Below are 16,897 nucleotides of genomic sequence, written 5' to 3'. Positions count from 1 at the left end.
AGCAAATACAATTATAGATTGATCTTTAATTGGTAAATATAAATATCTTTATCGACTGATGGTTGATTTGCAAAACAAGAATCACCGACTGACCACAAGTTAGGAAGCTTTATCGACTGATTGTTCATTGATAATGCTAAACTTTATTTTACCGACTGAGGTCTGTTGCTATTGTGGTGTAGTGATCTTTTAGTTTCTTTTATTTGTGCTTCTATGATTGAATGTTGATGGCTCAAACACACAATGAATTATAACCTGGTGTTGCACATCACCTTTTTTTTTTCCTCCGATGCAATTCGGATTGCAAATACTATGTTGCTACATACTATCCTATCTGTCACACCCGATTTATAAAGAACATAAATCGAGCAATCATATATGCGTCAGGATCAAGTCACGCATATATACAACAGAATCATCAGGATATCACAACACATATCACGAATAATATTAATATAAATCGTAAATGAATCATAAATGAATTATTTTATTACAACCGAATCAAGAATCGGTTCAAGAGTTGCGGAAGCGTAAAAGAAATACATGAAGAGCTGGGCGCCACAGGGACATCGACTGGGAGATAAACGCCTAGAAGTCGTCGAAGCCGCTGACGTAATCCTCCACGTTGCCGGGCACTGAGCAGCAGTCGAAGATATCCGAAATAGAACAGAAAAGTAGAGAGGCAAGAGTGAGTACAAACTCGTACTCAACAAATATAACACGTGTTTGAGGCTCTAAGGTTAGCTGACTCAACTGCATTAGCTTTTAATCTCGGCAAATTTTATTAAAGCTAATTACTACAAGTGGATGAATTACCTTAACCCAAATTCCATAAGAATTAATCAATATTAATTAAGAACTACTGAGAACCATCCAAACCAAAACCACCCAGGGGAATCTCCCTAATCAAAGGTTGATAACCCCACTAATCAGACGGAAGATCTGGGCCGCTCATGACTGTGAGCACAGCTGATATATCAGTTTTACACTCTCGAGAGGTTGCACAACTTTACCCACAAGCCATGAGCTACGCTAATTGTTCATCACACTTCCTTAGATGAGATGGCTAGCAAGCGCACTACGAGACCGTTACAAAGGACACGTTGGTAAGGTGTAACCGCTAAGGATTCTGGATCAGCGACGATGGGGCCCACCTCCGGGGGTACAAGCACACAGCACAGACCAAGCCGGAGGAGCAGGGACCATTGAAGCCTACCACCCCTCTTGCCCACGCAGGTAAGTTACTCCCGAACCAAAATAACCTAATTAGTAAGTCAAGATCGTCCCATTCCAGTCTTGTGGTTGCGCGGTTGTCTCAGGTTGTCGCTCTATGAACCGGTCCTTATGGAGAGTGGCCAACCAAGCACTAAGCACCGTGCTGGCCCCCTAAACCATGTTTCTAACAAAAACATCTTTTAAGGACGCACAAACCACTCAAGCACACAGCACAGAGGTCGGCTCCAGAATTAAGTTGCATAAGACCATTAATCAAATTAATTAGAAAGGACCCAGATGTGTTATAGCGCAGCAACCTAGCACAACTAACCAAAATGCAACCCAAGGTATAATATACAGGATAATAGTGGTTAGGAAATCCTTATAGGCATATAGGATTAAAATGCAGTATGAAATTGTATTTAAACGTGATAGGAGGTTCATGTTATACTTGCCTTCCTCGTACTCTCCCGGCTGCTGCTCGAACTGCTCGGAAGACGGCTGCTCCTGGTACTGGTCCAAAGGCTCCGCGTCTACTCACGATCGTCAAGCATAGCCCACACATACACACATGCACAAGCAATAACAAACTATAAGAAAACAGTACTCCAATACAATAGAACAGCATACAAAACTATGCTAGAAATATTCTACGCGTTACAACAATCGCGGGGATATAAAGAACACCTAAAACGGAGCTAAGACGCGAAAACTACGCTTGAAACAAGACCCAGGGACCTATTTGTGAGAAAAACAAAACTTCCAGGGGGTTCTGTGCGAAAACTGAGGATCTAAACGTAATTAAAGCATAGACTCAGGGGCTAGCATGTGAAAACACGCGGCATGGACTGCGGGTATGAAAACTGGAAAGCTCAGGGGCTTAAACGAATAAAACAGGGCCTAACTGTAAATACTTTTTAACTAAAGAGGACCGCGGGTTGATTCTTGAAAAGCGCAGGGACTCTTTAGCAAAACTGGCGGCTGAAACGGTATCTTCTGTTCTGGGCCGAAGGATTTGGATCCGACGGTTTGGATCTATCACGATCTGGATCTAATCCTGGCGGTTGGATTCGAACTGTGCGGCTTGGATTTAAAAAGAGGAGCGAAACGGTATTGGTGGATCTGATCCGCTGGATCGGGATTCAAGGGCCAGGATGAGATGGGGCTAAGATGTAATCGGGAGCGTTCTCTTCCGATCGGGCGGCTCAAATCACGGCTCGGGTCATGGCTCTTGGAGCGGCGGCGTGGCCACCGGAGCTCTGTCTCCGCGGCGACGCCTCGCCGGCGCGTAGCGTCCCCGCCTCGGGGTGGCCCTAAAGTGCACGACGACCAGCGCAAGAGGAAGAGGGAATCGAGGGGTTGCTCACCTAGGGTCTGGATTGGTCAGGGCGGCGCGGAGGGCGGTCGTCCACGACAGCGGGCGGCGGGACGGCCGGTGCTCCCGAGGGTGGGCGTCGGGGTGCGCCCTGGGCGCCCTGGTACCGTGAGCAGCTGCGCACTCGGGCTGCGAAGGGTAGACTGAGGTCAGCGAGGCCGATGACGCGCTGTCGGTGAAGAAATTTCGGCGGCCAGCAAGCTTACCGTGGAGGCACTCCGGTGAAATTGGCCGGCCTGCCACGGCCAGGGTAGGGTGGTGAGGTGTGGTCGTGAGTGTGGTGAGGCGGCGGAACTCCGGACCCCCTTAGCGAGCGGTGGGCGGCGTTGAGGCGGTGGAATGCGGGCGGCGCAGGAGCTCTGCCTCGGCGAGGCAGAGGTGGGGCACTAGGGTTGAAGGCGGCGGCCGCGGAGTGGAGAGATGAGGGCGCAGGGGTCGGGGAGCCCACTTATAGGGCGGCGGCACCCTCGGCGTGCGGGCTTAGGCGCGGGTGGCGCGGAGGTCCTGGCGGCGGTGCTGCCCGGCCGTTGCGGAGAGGAGGGGACGAAGCTGACTAGCGGGCCCCGGTTGGCAGAGAGAGGAAAGAAGAGAGAGGCACGGGAATGAGGGGGAACTGGGCCGGGGTGCGGCCCACGCGGGGGAAGGGAAAGAGGGGAGGGTGCTGGGCCTCGGGTGGCCCATGCAGGAGTGAGGAGGGGAAAGGGGCCAGAGAGAGAGAGAGAGAGGGAGAGGGGAGTGGGCCGGGCTGAGAGGGTTTGGGCTGGTTTCTTTCCCTCTTCTTTTCCTTTTTCCTTTCCCACCCTCAACCATTCAAATTATTCCATTTGAATTCAAATTTATTTGAATTCAAACCCAACACAAATAAAACAATGCACCAGCATGAATGCACAAGCAAGTTGACCCTATAATAAATTTTAATTACTTACATTATAAAATTACTTTAAATGCGAGATAAATTAGGGAAAACTCTGGAAATTTTATTTGAGCCCAAATAATTTCCTTAAAATTAGGGAAAATTACATTAGGGTGTTACACTATCGAACTCTATAAATTTTGTCAAAGTTAGATATATGACTTAGCATAAAGTTAAATTGAAATGTAATTAGAACAGATGGAGAATATAGTATTAGATACCCCCGGTACTGATTTCATTCTTAACTAACATAAAGTGAGTCAACGTTGAGTTAAAAAATAAAAAGAGAATTATCACCAATCGAAAATGTGTGGCTACACATCAAGCAAGCTTGACCTCGGAATTTTCAAGCCAACTAGCCAAGCATCAGGAGTTCAAATTTATTAATATTCTGAAATTTTGAAAGTTTGCCAAAGATTTTGTCATGTCACACCTAAGTACCTGACCTGAGTAACACCAAAAAGAACAAAATAAAATGTTTCATCGGCCTATCTCTCCATCCCTCTCTCTCCATCTCTCTTCTCCTCTCTCCCCAACCAGCCCAGCCCACCTTCTTCTCTTCTCCTCTCCATTCCCCGCTCGGCCCAATCCCGTCGCTTGGCCTAGCTCGCCACGCCGACCCAACCCGCCTCTCCCTAAACCCACCTGTCATCCCCCACCTCCAGCCATCCGGCATCCTCCCCCGCGTGCACGCCTCGCGCCGACCGTTGAGCCGCACCCGCACGCCCCTCCCTCCTTTACTCCGCCTTCAAGGCTTTGTGATGATCCCCGCCATCACCACACCTCACGCCTCCTCCTCTCTCGCTGGAAACCACCGCCACCATCATGGCCATGATGACCGGCCACCACCAAGTGCCGCCCCATCCCCTGCCAGCCGCTCCGCTCCCTCCCTTGCCCTATAAAAGCCACACCCGAGCCCTGCCTCACTCCCCCCCTCCCGCTCTCGAGCTCCAACCCACCACCTCTGCGCAGTGCTGCCACACCCCTGAATCTCGCCGCCACCCGAGCCCTCGGCTCACCCTTGCGCTGCCACCTCGCTACTCCCTACTCGTCTCTAGCCGTCGTCGGAGCTCCGCCTTGAGGTAAGCGAGGTAGTGCCTCTCTACCCCCCCCCCTCTCTCCCTCTCTCCGGTGGGTGAAATTGCTCGCCGGAGCTCTCGCTCCACCGCTCACCGTCGACCACCTCCCTGCGGCCACCGTGCTGCCTTCCCGAGCCCGCCATCACCTTCCCTGTGCTCCCCTCTCTCCCAGTCCTTTTCGCGAGCCAAATCGTGGCGGAAATCACGTTTTCGCAAATTTCCGGCGAGCTCACCGACGCAGACCCGGCCGCCGGCGCCCTAGCGCCACCTTGCCGAGCCGACAAGCCCCTGCCGCCGTTGGATCTTGATCCAACAGATCATATCCAAATCAACCCGAGTCAACAAAACCCTATATCGGTCAACCTAGCTACTTTTGCTAAAGTGCCCCTCTGTTTCCTACAAATCAACCCACCGTCCTGCGCAGTTCAAAAGTTTTTGCAAAAAGGTCCTTTTACTTCTATTTAGGTCCCTGAACTTTCTAGTTTTTTCGCGCGCCGTCCTGTCTTCATTCTTTTGCGTGTTAGCCCGTTTGTTTATATATGTAATTAGGTTTTAGCCACTGGTTTCTTCAGATCTAGCCTCTGGAAGTTCAAATCTCTCACAAATAAGCCCATGAAATCTTGTTTTAGCCATATCTTCTTTGTTTCAACTCCGTTTTCAGCGATTCTTGCGCTCACGCGATCCTTGCAGCATGCTCTATATCTTTATCACCTTATCTTTCTCTGTTTGTACTATTTGTTGTGTTGTTCTGTTTTTTATTTTGTGTATATTTTTGCTTGTGTGATTGTATAGACGACGTGACGTTCGAGGAAGGACAAGAGCAGTACGAGCAAAAGAACCAGCAATTTGATGAGGAAGGCAAGTAGAATTTTCCCCCTACATACTCTGTTTATGTCCCAATAATAGCATGAAAATTCACTTTACTTTATTCGTCAAATTGCATAACTTGATGGGAATACCTGTTAAGGATTGACCTAGTCTTTTTACCCAAGCCTTGAGCACCTGGTTTAGTTATCTTTTTGGGTAGAAATGCTTATTTGCTTAACTTTGGAAATTGTGTTATCATAAACTTTTGAGAATGATAATCATGTTTTTATTTTGGTGTTATACCTGGATAATTTACAAGATCACTTTTGTTTAATTGGAATATGGAGAACCACCCAAGAAAACCGTACAACCACAATTATCACATGGCTCTGACCTTAGCAAATTAATTAGGCATGTGGATAGCTGATAGACCGACCGAAAGGGCAAGGAGGGGGTCGGTGTAGGGGTATAGCCCGGTCCTCTTAGGGTAGTAGCCTTTGCTAAATACTGAACCACTAGGCAGGGTTATGGTCCACACCGCTACTAAAACTCTAGCGGACTATTTAGTTTTCTATGTGTCTTTGTAAAGGCTTTGTCGGAGGAATTATCCAGCCGGGTGGCGGAAAGCACCCGCCTAATCCTAGTTAAGGATGGGTTTGGAGGAGACTTAGGAGCGCTCGATCGGCGGACCGATAAACATAGGAAGGACACGAAGATTTAGAGTGGTTCGGGCCGCCTGAGCATAACACCCTACGTCCACTTGGGAGCTGTATTGATTGTGTAAGCCTGGGTGGAACTTGGCCCCAGCTTGTATGTCTAAGAACTTATCTTCTAACGAGTACACTCTCCCTTTTATAGCTCAAGGGAGGTGCTTACACTGTGCGGGGCCCCGACAGGTGGGCCCAGCCAACAGGAGCCTACTCTATGTGAGATATGGAGATCTTCATCTCCAGATCCTCTCCGTAGTCTTCTCTGTCGGGAAGTTGATGTGCGTATCCATGGCCAGGATATGGCCGTGCACAGCCTTGTCTTGCACAGCGTCCGGTGTCAGTGTTGCCCAACAGCGAAGCCGTCCTGTCACTATTGGGATGTAACCTTCAGCCAGGCGGTGAAACAGCGCTGACCCGTTGCGTGCGCACTGTTGCAGCGCACGCCTTGGCTCGCCTATTACAGGCCATCATCACGCACGCAGCGCCGCGATGGGACTGTACACAGTCCGCGCACTGTGCACGGTGATACGACGCGCCGCCTTGGAAACAGGCGGGCTTACCGTGGTGTCAGCCTACCTGCTCCGTGTGTCAGTGGCAGGCCGCTCTTTTTGACTTGGACGCGCCCGGCCCAGCTACCGCATTAAATGCTGGTAGGTGGGCTGGAGACCCGCGAAGGGCCTCTAGCCGCAGGCATGTGGCAGGGCCAGCCAAGCTCCCACCGCAGGACGGCACGCGGCGGCGCCGGACCCCTTCCCGGGGGGAGGGGGGTCCGGGCCCCCGGGGCTGGTCGGAGCGGTCTGGCCTGTGATGGTCCGGCCATCACACGTGGTGGCCCCGGACCTCCCTGGTCGGGGGCTACCCGAGATCTCTCCAGCCTTCCTGGGGACGTGGGGGCCCCGGTTCCGGAATAGCACGGGGAGGGTCCGGAGACCACAGTCCCAGCTGTCAGACCCGGGCCGTATGCCACGTCCCCCAGAAGGCAAAAAGAGGAGATCACGAATTGCGAGACGCCAAGGGCCTGGACACCCTAACAGGAGGTACCCCTATCTGTATGTACCGACATAGGCCCCCGGGCCCACCTCGGGAGAGGGTCGAACCCGCAGGTGGGGCCAGATCCCAGCACCGCGCCGGGTGGACAGCTTGTTTCCGCTGGGAAAGGGCATGGAAGTCTTCTTTCGCCAGAGCGGGAACCCCAATGGATCCGGTGCAACCAGGACCGGCAAGGAGGTGTGGTACTGCTTCATCTCCTGGAAGGCACGTTCTGCCTCTTCAGTCCATGTGAATGGACCGGACCCCCTCATTAGTTTGAAGAAAGGGAGTGCCCTCTCCGCCAGCCTCGAGATGAAACGGCTGAGGGCTGCGAGGGACCCCGTCAACCTCTGGACGTCCTTGAGGCGCACAGGGGGCCTCATTGCCTCGATCGCCCGGACCTTATCCGGGTTGGCCTCGATCCCCCGGTGGGAGACGAGGAAAACAAGGAGCTTCCCCGCTGATACGCCGAAGACGCATTTCTCAGGGTTAAGCTTGGTGGAGGTCGCTCGTAACTTGTCGAAGACTTGAGCTAAATTTTCTAATAGGGAAAGTGACTCCCTGGTCTTGACAACGATGTCATCAACATACACCTCAACTATATCTCTAACCAAATCACCCAAAGTGATGTTCATTGCACGAGCAAAGGTGGGCAGAGCATTAAGCAATCCATAAGGCATTACTATGTAACAATTAAGACCATCCACTGTTACAAAAGCTGTGTGCTTCCTATCATCACTAGCCATTTTGATTTGGTGAAAACCAGAATAGGCATCTATGAAGGACAGCAAATCACACCCGGAGGTGGAGTCTACAATTTGATCTATACGCGGAAGTGGATAGGGGTCTTTTGGACATGCCTTATTAAGATTGGTGTAGTCGATGCACATCCGAAGATTCCCGTTTGCCTTCGGGACCACGACAGGGTTGGCCAACCACACTGGGTGGTAGACCTCCTCAATGAAGCCAGCCTGCAGCAGTTTGCGGACCTCCTTACGGATGAAGTTTTGCCGCTCGATGGACTGCTTGCGTGGCTTTTGCCGGACTGGCCTGGTGTCGGGGTGGATCTTCAGATGGTGCTCGATCATCTCCGTAGGGATCCCGGGCATCTGTGATGGTTCCCAGGCGAACACGTCAACATTTGCCTGGAGGAAGGCGATGAGCGCGCTTTCCTATTTCTCTCCCAAATTGCCACCAATGCGGGTGGTCTGGGAGGCCTCCGCTCCGACCTGGACGGTCTTCACGAGAACATCGTCCGTGTCGGACAATCGGACCTTCGGCACCTTGGACAGAGCCTTGGCACGTGAGGTCGAGGGGTCGGACCCCTGGGCGCCAGCTGCAGGGGCGAGTCCTGTTGCCAACGCGTGGAGCTTTTCGACCGCTACTACGGCAGCGGCCCGGTCGCTCTGGACGGTGAGGACACCTGCCGGAGAAGGCATCTTCAGGACTAAATACCCGTAATGGGCAATGGCCATGAACCGGTACAGGGCCGGTCTGCCAATGATGGCGTTGAAGGGAAGGTTAACCTCCGCAACCTCGAACTACACGTTCTCGGTGCGGAAGTTGTCCTCCGTCCCAAATGTAACCGGTAGGGTGATGGTCCCTACCGGGTACACTGGGTCAGGGCCCACTCCGGAGAACGGGCGCGAAGGAGCCAGCTTGGACTCCGGGATCTGCAGGTGTTTGAAAGCTGCATAGCTGATGACGCTGAGGCCGGCGCCTCCGTCAATCAGCACATGATGAAGGCGAACGTTGGAGATGGTGGGTGCCATGACAAGCGGCAGCACACCAGCTCCCGCCATATTCTCCGGGCAGTCCGACGGCCCGAAGGAGATGGTGGTGTTCTTCCACCGCTGGTGCGGTGCCGCCTTCGGCGTCGCTGGCTTCACCGAGAGGACCTCCCGGCGGAGGGTCTTGACGTCCCGTCGGGAGATGAGCTCCGAGCTGCCGCCGTACATCACGTACAGCTTCTTACGACGCTCGTCACCACCGGACTCGGAGTCGGACAGGTGAAAGAGGCCCTTAAGGTCTCTGTTGGGGGTCTGATACCCCAGTTCCCTCTCCGTCGCAGCTGCGTCAGCGTCGGAGACCTTCTCCTTGCCAGATCGCCGCGGAGGGGAGGAGCCTTACCTGGAGGCTTGATCACACCTCTTGCTAAGGCGCTCCGCAAGCTTCTGGATCTCACGGCACTTAGTGGCGCTATGGCGAGCCCCAGGATGGACAGGGCATGACCCAGGGTCGGTGCGCTGTTGTCGTGGGCGCTTGCCACGGGGGTTCTGGCCCCCGGTCGTTGCTGCTGCAACAGCCGGGCCCCCGATTCGTGACTTGTCAAAGCCACGGTTCTTCTTGTTCTTCTTCTTGCCACTGCCAGGAGCAGCGACACTGGGCCCACTCGTCTGGGCGGGCCCTACTTGGGTTGCAGAGTGCCATGCACGGCCCTCTGCAGCCCTAGCACATTTGTCCGCCAAAGCGAACAAGGTGGTGACGGTTTCCACTTGGTGGGTCGCCAGCTTCTCCAGCATCTTCTCATCACGGACTCCCTGTCGGAAAGCCATGATAATAGACGCGTCGGAGATACGCGGAATCGTTCCACGTACCTTGGTGAAACGGGAGATGAAGGCCCGGAGGGTTTCTCCGGGTTGCTGCCTCACAGCATGGAGGTGGGCCTCCACTCCGTGCTGCTGGTACGCACTGGCAAAGTTTGCCGTGAACTGTGCGCACAGCTCACCCCAGGATCGGATAGACCCCGGGATAAGGTTCATGAGCTAGGTCCGGGCTGGCCCGGTCAAGGCTACATGGAAGTAACTTGCCATGACGGCGTCGTTACCTCCAGCCGCCGTGATGGCGGTGATGTAGACCTGTAGGAATTCTGACAGGTTGGAGGACCCATCGTACTTCTCCGGCAGGTGTGGCTGAAACTTGGACGGCCAGGCAACCGCGCGAAGGTGGTCTGTGAGTGCAGCGCAGCCCACCCTAGACACCGGCGCCTGGGCAGGTCCCTGCGGGGCCGGAACTACCGCAGCGAATTCGGCATCAAGGTTGCGACTCTCGATACTGAGCCGGCGACCGCGCGCCCGCTCGATGGAGACACGGGCATCCTCTCCCGCACGTCTGCGGTTGAGCTCCGCCCGGAGATCTTCGGTTCGTGCACTCCTCACTGACGATGAATGCACAGAGCCGGACGCGCCACCCTGATGACGGCGTTGCTTGGGGGCAGACCCCCCCGCGGAACACGGGGAAGCCTGTGCCAGGTTGAGGAGGCGGTCGACGTCGTCACGCCATTGCCTCAGTGCGTCGGGCGAGGCCGCTTCACCAGGGGGTTGCGGAGCAACTCCCTGACTGCCATGAGCGGCCCATTCGGTGCGGGCACCGATTGGGCCACTGAGGCCCGCGCCGCAGCGCGTTGCAGAGCTGCTCGCGCCGCCCTGGATGTCGGTCGACGGGAAACATGTGGCGTCGTGGACGCCACCTCCTCGCCCAACAGGAGGTCATTGTTACCATCTTCCTGCGCCATGGATGTTGTGGAGGTCGACCGAGCGCAAACCAAACCTAAGTCCCCTACCTGGCGCGCCAAATGTCGGAGGAATTCTCCAGCCGGGTGGCGGAAAGCACCCACCTAATCCTAGTTAAGGATGGGTTTGGAGGAGACTTAGGAGCGCTCGATCGGCGGACCGATAAACACAGGAAGGACACGAAGATTTAGAGTGGTTCGGGCCGCCTGAGCGTAACACCCTACGTCCACTTGGGAGCTGTATTGATTGTGTAAGCCTGGGTGGAACTTGGCCCCAGCTTGTATGTCTAAGAACTTATCTTCTAACGAGTACACTCTCTCTTTTATAACTCAAGGGAGGTGCTTACACTGTGCGGGGGCCCGACAGGTGGGCCAGCCAACAGGAGCCTACTCTATGTGAGATATGGAGATCTTCATCTCCAGCTCCTCTCCGTAGTCTTCTCTGTCGGGAAGTTGATGTGCGTATCCATGGCCAGGATATGGCCGTGCACAGCCTTGTCTTGCATAGCGTCCGGTGTCAGTGTTGCCCAACAGCGAAGCCGTGCTGTCACTGTTGGGATGTAACCTTCAGCCAGGCGGTGAAACAACGCTGACCCGTTGCGTGCGCACTGTTGCAGCGCACGCCTTGGCTCGCCTATTACAGGCCATCATCACGCACGCAGCGCCATGACGGGACTGTACACAGTCCGCGCACTGTGCACGGTGATACGACACGCCGCCTTGGAAACAGGCGGGCTTACCGTGGTGTCAGACTACCTGCTCCGTGTGTCAGTGGCAGGCCGCTCTTTTTGACTTGGGCGTGCCCGGCCCAGCTACCGCATTAAATGCTGGTAGGTGGGCTGGAGACCCGCGAAGGGCCTCTAGCCGTAGGCACATGGCAGGGCCAGCCCCGCTCCCACCGCAGGACGGCACGCGGCGGCGCCGGACCCCTTCCCGGGGGGAGGGGGTCCGGGCCCCCGGGGCTGGTCGGAGCGGTCTGGCCTGTGATGGTCCGGCCATCACACGTGGCGGCCCCGGACCTCCCTGGTCGGGGGCTACCCGAGATCTCTCCAGCCTTCCTGGGGACGTGGGGGCCCCGGTTCCGGAATAGCACGGGGAGGGTCCGGAGACCACGGTCCCAGCTGTCAGACCCGGGCCGTATGCCACGTCCCCCAGAAGGCAAAAAGGGGAGATCACGAATTGCGAGACGCCAAGGGCCTGGACACCCTAGCAGGAGGTACCCCTGTCTGTATGTACCGACAGGCTTCATAGTGAACCCCTCGCCACTCACCAATGGAAGTGTTTAAGAGCCTTGCAAACCCGGACGATTTTGGGGAATACAAATTATGGTGAAAGTGTACAACCTCTGCAGAGTGTAAAACTGATATATCAGCCGTGCTCATGGTTACGAGCGGACCCTCACATGATAATCAAACTTAAAGATAAAATAATTTGTGGTTCCTTGGTTTTGTTATAATGTTGTTGTTCCTTTATGCTTAATCTTGGGGTTGGTATAAACTTACATCTAGTTAAATAGATGCTTGCTAATAAAATATGATCAACTAAAAAATGCTAACCGCCGTAAGCCCTTCAACCTATCCTTGATGGCCTTGCATCTTTCCCCCACTTGTTAAGTACCAACCATAAGAGTACTCACCCTTGCCTAACCGTTGTTCAGAAGAGAACGTGGAAGTGGAACACTATAGCGACTTCGAGGAGTTCTAGGCGTGCGTTCACCAGTCAATCGCCTGTGGAAGAAGCTTTATGACGGATCTCGTTTAGGATTTCAGTGAAACACTTAAGACCTTCATGTCTATTTTATTCAGAGTGTAATAATGTTATTTACTATTTTGTTTACTTTTGAACATTATCTTTTGTTATATTCACGTATATTTTGATATATTCATGTATGTGTAAGTTGATCTTAGTGTACCTATAAGATGCATTCAATTTTGTTTTCATAATCGGGTGTGACAGATAAACACCACTTGCTGGTATTATTATGCACAGGCCAGACTAGCCCTCCCTTTGCGGCACAGCATGCGTGTTTGCACCACAAATATATGCAGAGGCCGTATGGTTGGAGGCCTAAACACTAAACAGAGAGAGTTGAAATCAATGAATTTTATTGTGAACGTCCTAACTGTTTGGTGGCCAAATCTTGCAGAAGCTTCCAAGCAGCAAAGACGCGTTGCTGCTCTGTGAGCGGCACTCCTACTGCAAATCGCAAGACGAACATGCCAGAAAGATCCTGTTCCGTGATGGAGAAAGAAACCAGAGCAGTACCAGTGGATACAACATTTCCCGAGCAGCAACAGCACTAAAGGCGGAAACAAACAAGCGAAAAGGTCCTTGGAGTCACTGCCTGAATTATTGTTGTGAATTGGAGACATCTCAAGTCACGACAGAGAAGAAAATATATTACGCTTCTATGGTTTACTAGTACCAAAAAGAAAGTACTCCCCTCCGTCCTAATATATAAGACGTAAAATTCTATATAATAAAAAGCAAGCAATACTAGTATTGATAGAGAGAATTAAATACGTTTCTTGACCTTTGAACCAGAAGTAGTTACGTCTTATATACTGGGACGGAGGGAGTAGTTGGTTTTTTATTATTCATTTTACCTCAAATCTTGAACAGAGATCAGAAGTTGTATCGAAAAATATCTTGGTAATCGAGCCGCATGAGTGTTAGATGGATGAAGCAAATGTCAGTAAACGAGCCGCATGAGTGTCACGCAGATGAAACTTCTCTCTCATCTCGTAAAACTTCCCTCCTCTCTCCCTATAATGATTCTGCTATGTCAGCAAATTTGCTGACGTGGTATAAAATTTAGTGCTCCTGAAATTCCTTATGAAATCCTCACTCTGAGACTTGTCTTGATTCTAGAATAAGACAAAAACTATATTTTAGAGGTGTTAAGCATAAGGACATAAGAAAATATAAAAAAAAACTCAACCACGGGGAGACCCGCTGAGATTTGTTCTAATCAAGAAGGTGCTATGCTTCGAGCCCAAGCCTAGCGGTGGTCTATGACTCCCGCCGTTTAAAAGCTCTAATCGGTTCACCACAGGAGTAAAATTATATACAAAAATTTGTAATAGAAATCGTCTAGCGGGGTTTACCTAAAACGACGTCCGAGTGAAATTTGCCAATCTTTGTAATCAATAATAGAATTTGCTTGGGAAGCCTGAAATTGTTAGATTGTTAAAATATTGGCACCATGCAAATAATGAACTTACATAAAAATGATACTGACTTCTCACCGGATTCTCTTCTAGAGTAAGAATTTTTACATGGGAGCCTTTTGTTAATTAAATGTATGTGCATCCCTTCTCATTACTGTTTGGGAAATCCAGTCCTGCACTTCAGTTTGTCCCGTCAAATTGACTAAATTCATAAGAAAATGTTTTTGAATCACGAACATTGATGCAGAAATTGCACCACATAAATGCCCCTTCACAAGGAAGCAACACACGTGTCAGACTAGAAAATGAACTTGACCTTAAACTCAGATAAACATGGATCCCGTAGATCATTACATAAGCTGACTATAATGAATCCACGTAAGAACTAGAAGACCAAAGACTAAAGACTTTCTGTCACATCCGGTTTTGAAAAGGTAACCGAATGCATCTCATATGTACAACACGATCAAGTTCCACATATATGATAGACGTCATAAGTGTATATCCGAAACAATGCAATAACGAAATAGAGTATCGTATATAGTACTTTATTATATGACCAACAGTCTTAATCTTAAGTGAATAAATAAATGTTTATATCTAGCAGCGGATTTCAACTTCACAGACAGATGACTGGGAGACATACGCCTACTATTCTTCAAAATCTTCGGGGAACTCCGGATAATTATCTTGTTCTGAGCAGCATTGGTTTTAATAAAGCAAGCTTGAGTACACTTATGGTTGGTACTCAGCAAGAGGAGTAAACTATATGATATGCAAGGCTATGATCAAGGAAAAGCTGATAAGGTTTAACTGCGATAAGCATTTTTAGTTGATCAAGTTTTATTAAGCTAGCATTAACTAAATGTAAGTATATACCAACCCTTAAACAAATATTAGAGATAAATAATCCACCACATAAATAAATAAATGAATAAATAAGGAATATCGATTTAGATCATCTTTAAGCTCATTTATCATGTGAGTGTCCAAGCCACTCTTAACCGTGAGCACGGCTGATAAATCAGTTTTCACTCTGCAGAGGTTGTACACTTTACCCACAATTCGTATTTCCCTTGATGTCCGAGTTTGCAAGACCCTTAAACACTTCCAAGGTGAGTGGCAGAGATTCACAACGAGGCCTTTACAAAGATTCCCTAACTTATGACAATCCGCTAAGATTTCAAGTCAAAGCGGTCATAACTCTTCCTAATAAGGCAGACGCCTTACCTAGAACCATATCACACCCTTAAGAGGACCGAGCTATACCCCGACGATGCAACCCCTCTTGCCCTTACGGTAAGATTATCATAAACTAAAATTTCTAATTAATTAGCCAAGACCAAAACTATATAGTATTGTGGTTGCACTGTTTTCCTGGGTGGTTCTCCATGTTCCAATTAATGCAATGATCTTAATTATCTCCATGAAAGTATTCCAGAATATGAGTAAACCAGTGTAGCATGATTTCAGGTTATCCAACCAAAGTCTAAGTAAAGCAACTAGCGTAGCTATAATGTAATAACGCAGGTTTAATCAAGAAAGTTTAAAAGAAATTAGGCATATCCTTAGCTTGGGATCCATCATATTCTAGACACATGCATGCATATAAAGTAAATGTGTGTGTTTATAAAGTTATTAGGATAGAAGTATGATCAAGGACCACTTGCCTTCGTCAAAGAACTGCTGCTGCTCGGGAACATCTTCAAAGCTTGGCTCTTGCAGACGCTCGAACTGCGTCCCGTCTATCGTAACACACATGTACATACAAGCAAACAAATACAATAAATAAGAAACAGTACACCAAACAATATAAACAGAGCAAAATAACATTATAAAGCTACTGTATATGTCGCAATGATCACGTGAGCGCGAGAATTGTTGAAAACGGAGTTAAAACAGGGAAGTTATGGTTAAAACATGATTCTAGGGGCTTATTTGTAGAAGATTTGAAACTAAAAGAGCTCGGACCAAAGAAACCGAGGGCTAGAATATAATTAAACTTTAGATCTAGGGTCTAGATTGTAAAACAGAAGGGTCTAGGATGTGGGTTCTATTTTTGGAAAAGTCAGAAGCCTAAACAGAAGAATAAGGATCTATTCGCGATTACTTTTGAATTACCGTGGACTACGGGTTGATTTCTATGAAACTTAGGGGCTAAAACGCAAAACTACCTCGGATTGACCGGTATCTGGTCTATTGACTCGGGTTAGATCTAATCTAACCCGTTGGATCGGGATCGTACGGCGGGGAGCAGCTGACGGCGCGGGGACGCGGCGGCGAGCGGCGGCGGTTCACCCGAGTAACGCGTAAACACGTTTCTGAGCGTGGTTTAGACTCGGGTTTCGTCGGGGAGCAAGAGAGCAAGGCGAGGAACGCATCTAGGGGCTCGGGGGCGGCGACAGCGGCCGGCGACGAGGGGCGGCTCGGGACGATAGCAAGCAATCTACGAGCACAGGAAGGCGGGGAAGAAGCGGCTGGCGAGCATCCTCACTGCAACGCGAAGCTCCAGGAGTGTTGGCTCGACGGCGGGGAGCGGCGGTGCGGCGAGCGGCCGAAGCATGGCGGCAATGGCGGCGGCGGAAGAGCTTGGGTGCTTAGGGTTTCGGCGAAGTCGGCGGCTGCGTCTTGGGGGAGAAGCTAGGGCACGGGGGGCGCTTAAATAGGGTTGCTGTGGCCGGGGCGTGCGGGCCCGAGACGCCGCGCGGGCGAGGTGGCGCCGGACCGTGGTCGGACTCGGGCTCGAGCTCGAGCCGGTAGTGGGGAGGGGGAAGGTCCCGACAGGCAGGACCCACCCGTCAGCGAGAGAAGGGAAAGGGAGGAAAGGGCTGGCGTGCGGTGGGCCGGGCGAAGCCGGGCCGCGCGCAGGGAAGAGAAGGAAAGGAGAGAGGCCGCGCGGGAAGCTGGGCCGCGCGGAGGAGAAAAGAAAGGAAGCTGGGCTGGGCCATACGGGGGAAAGGAAAGCCTGGTTAGGCCGGGCCACAAGGAGGAAAAAGAAAAAAGGGGAAGTGGGCCAGGCCCAATTAGAAAAAGAGAGAGAAAGAGAATTGTATTTAAATGCATTTGAATTTAAATTTAAAATTTAAAT

General features: G+C 51.0%; 1 protein-coding gene across 1 annotated transcript; it reads right to left on the bottom strand.

The window, feature by feature from the left end:
- Positions 1–12,743: 12,743 nt before the first annotated feature.
- Positions 12,744–16,372, bottom strand: LOC112880864 (tryptophan decarboxylase 2-like). Its single transcript, XM_025945602.1, has 4 exons — positions 16,304–16,372; positions 13,747–13,811; positions 13,488–13,506; positions 12,744–12,869 (listed from the first exon to the last, which is right to left on the bottom strand). The coding sequence occupies exons 1-4, from the start codon at positions 16,370–16,372 to the stop codon at positions 12,744–12,746; spliced, it is 279 nt and encodes a 92-aa protein (XP_025801387.1).
- Between the last annotated feature and the right edge of the window lie 525 nt (positions 16,373–16,897).

Source organism: Panicum hallii, chromosome 2 (genome assembly GCF_002211085.1).
Source record: "Panicum hallii strain FIL2 chromosome 2, PHallii_v3.1, whole genome shotgun sequence".
NCBI classification, from domain to species: Eukaryota; Viridiplantae; Streptophyta; class Magnoliopsida; order Poales; family Poaceae; genus Panicum; species Panicum hallii.
This window is presented reverse-complemented; position numbering and strand designations above follow the sequence as displayed.

Bases quoted from the DNA above. Each gene is read 5' to 3' on its own strand.
- LOC112880864 (XM_025945602.1), bottom strand. From the start codon at position 16,372: ATGCTTCGGCCGCTCGCCGCACCGCCGCTCCCCGCCGTCGAGCCAACA. The intron at 13,812-16,303 runs GTGAGGATGCTC...TAACAATTTCAG, and splicing joins TCCTGGAGCTTCGCGTTGCA to GCTTCCCAAGCAAATTCTAT.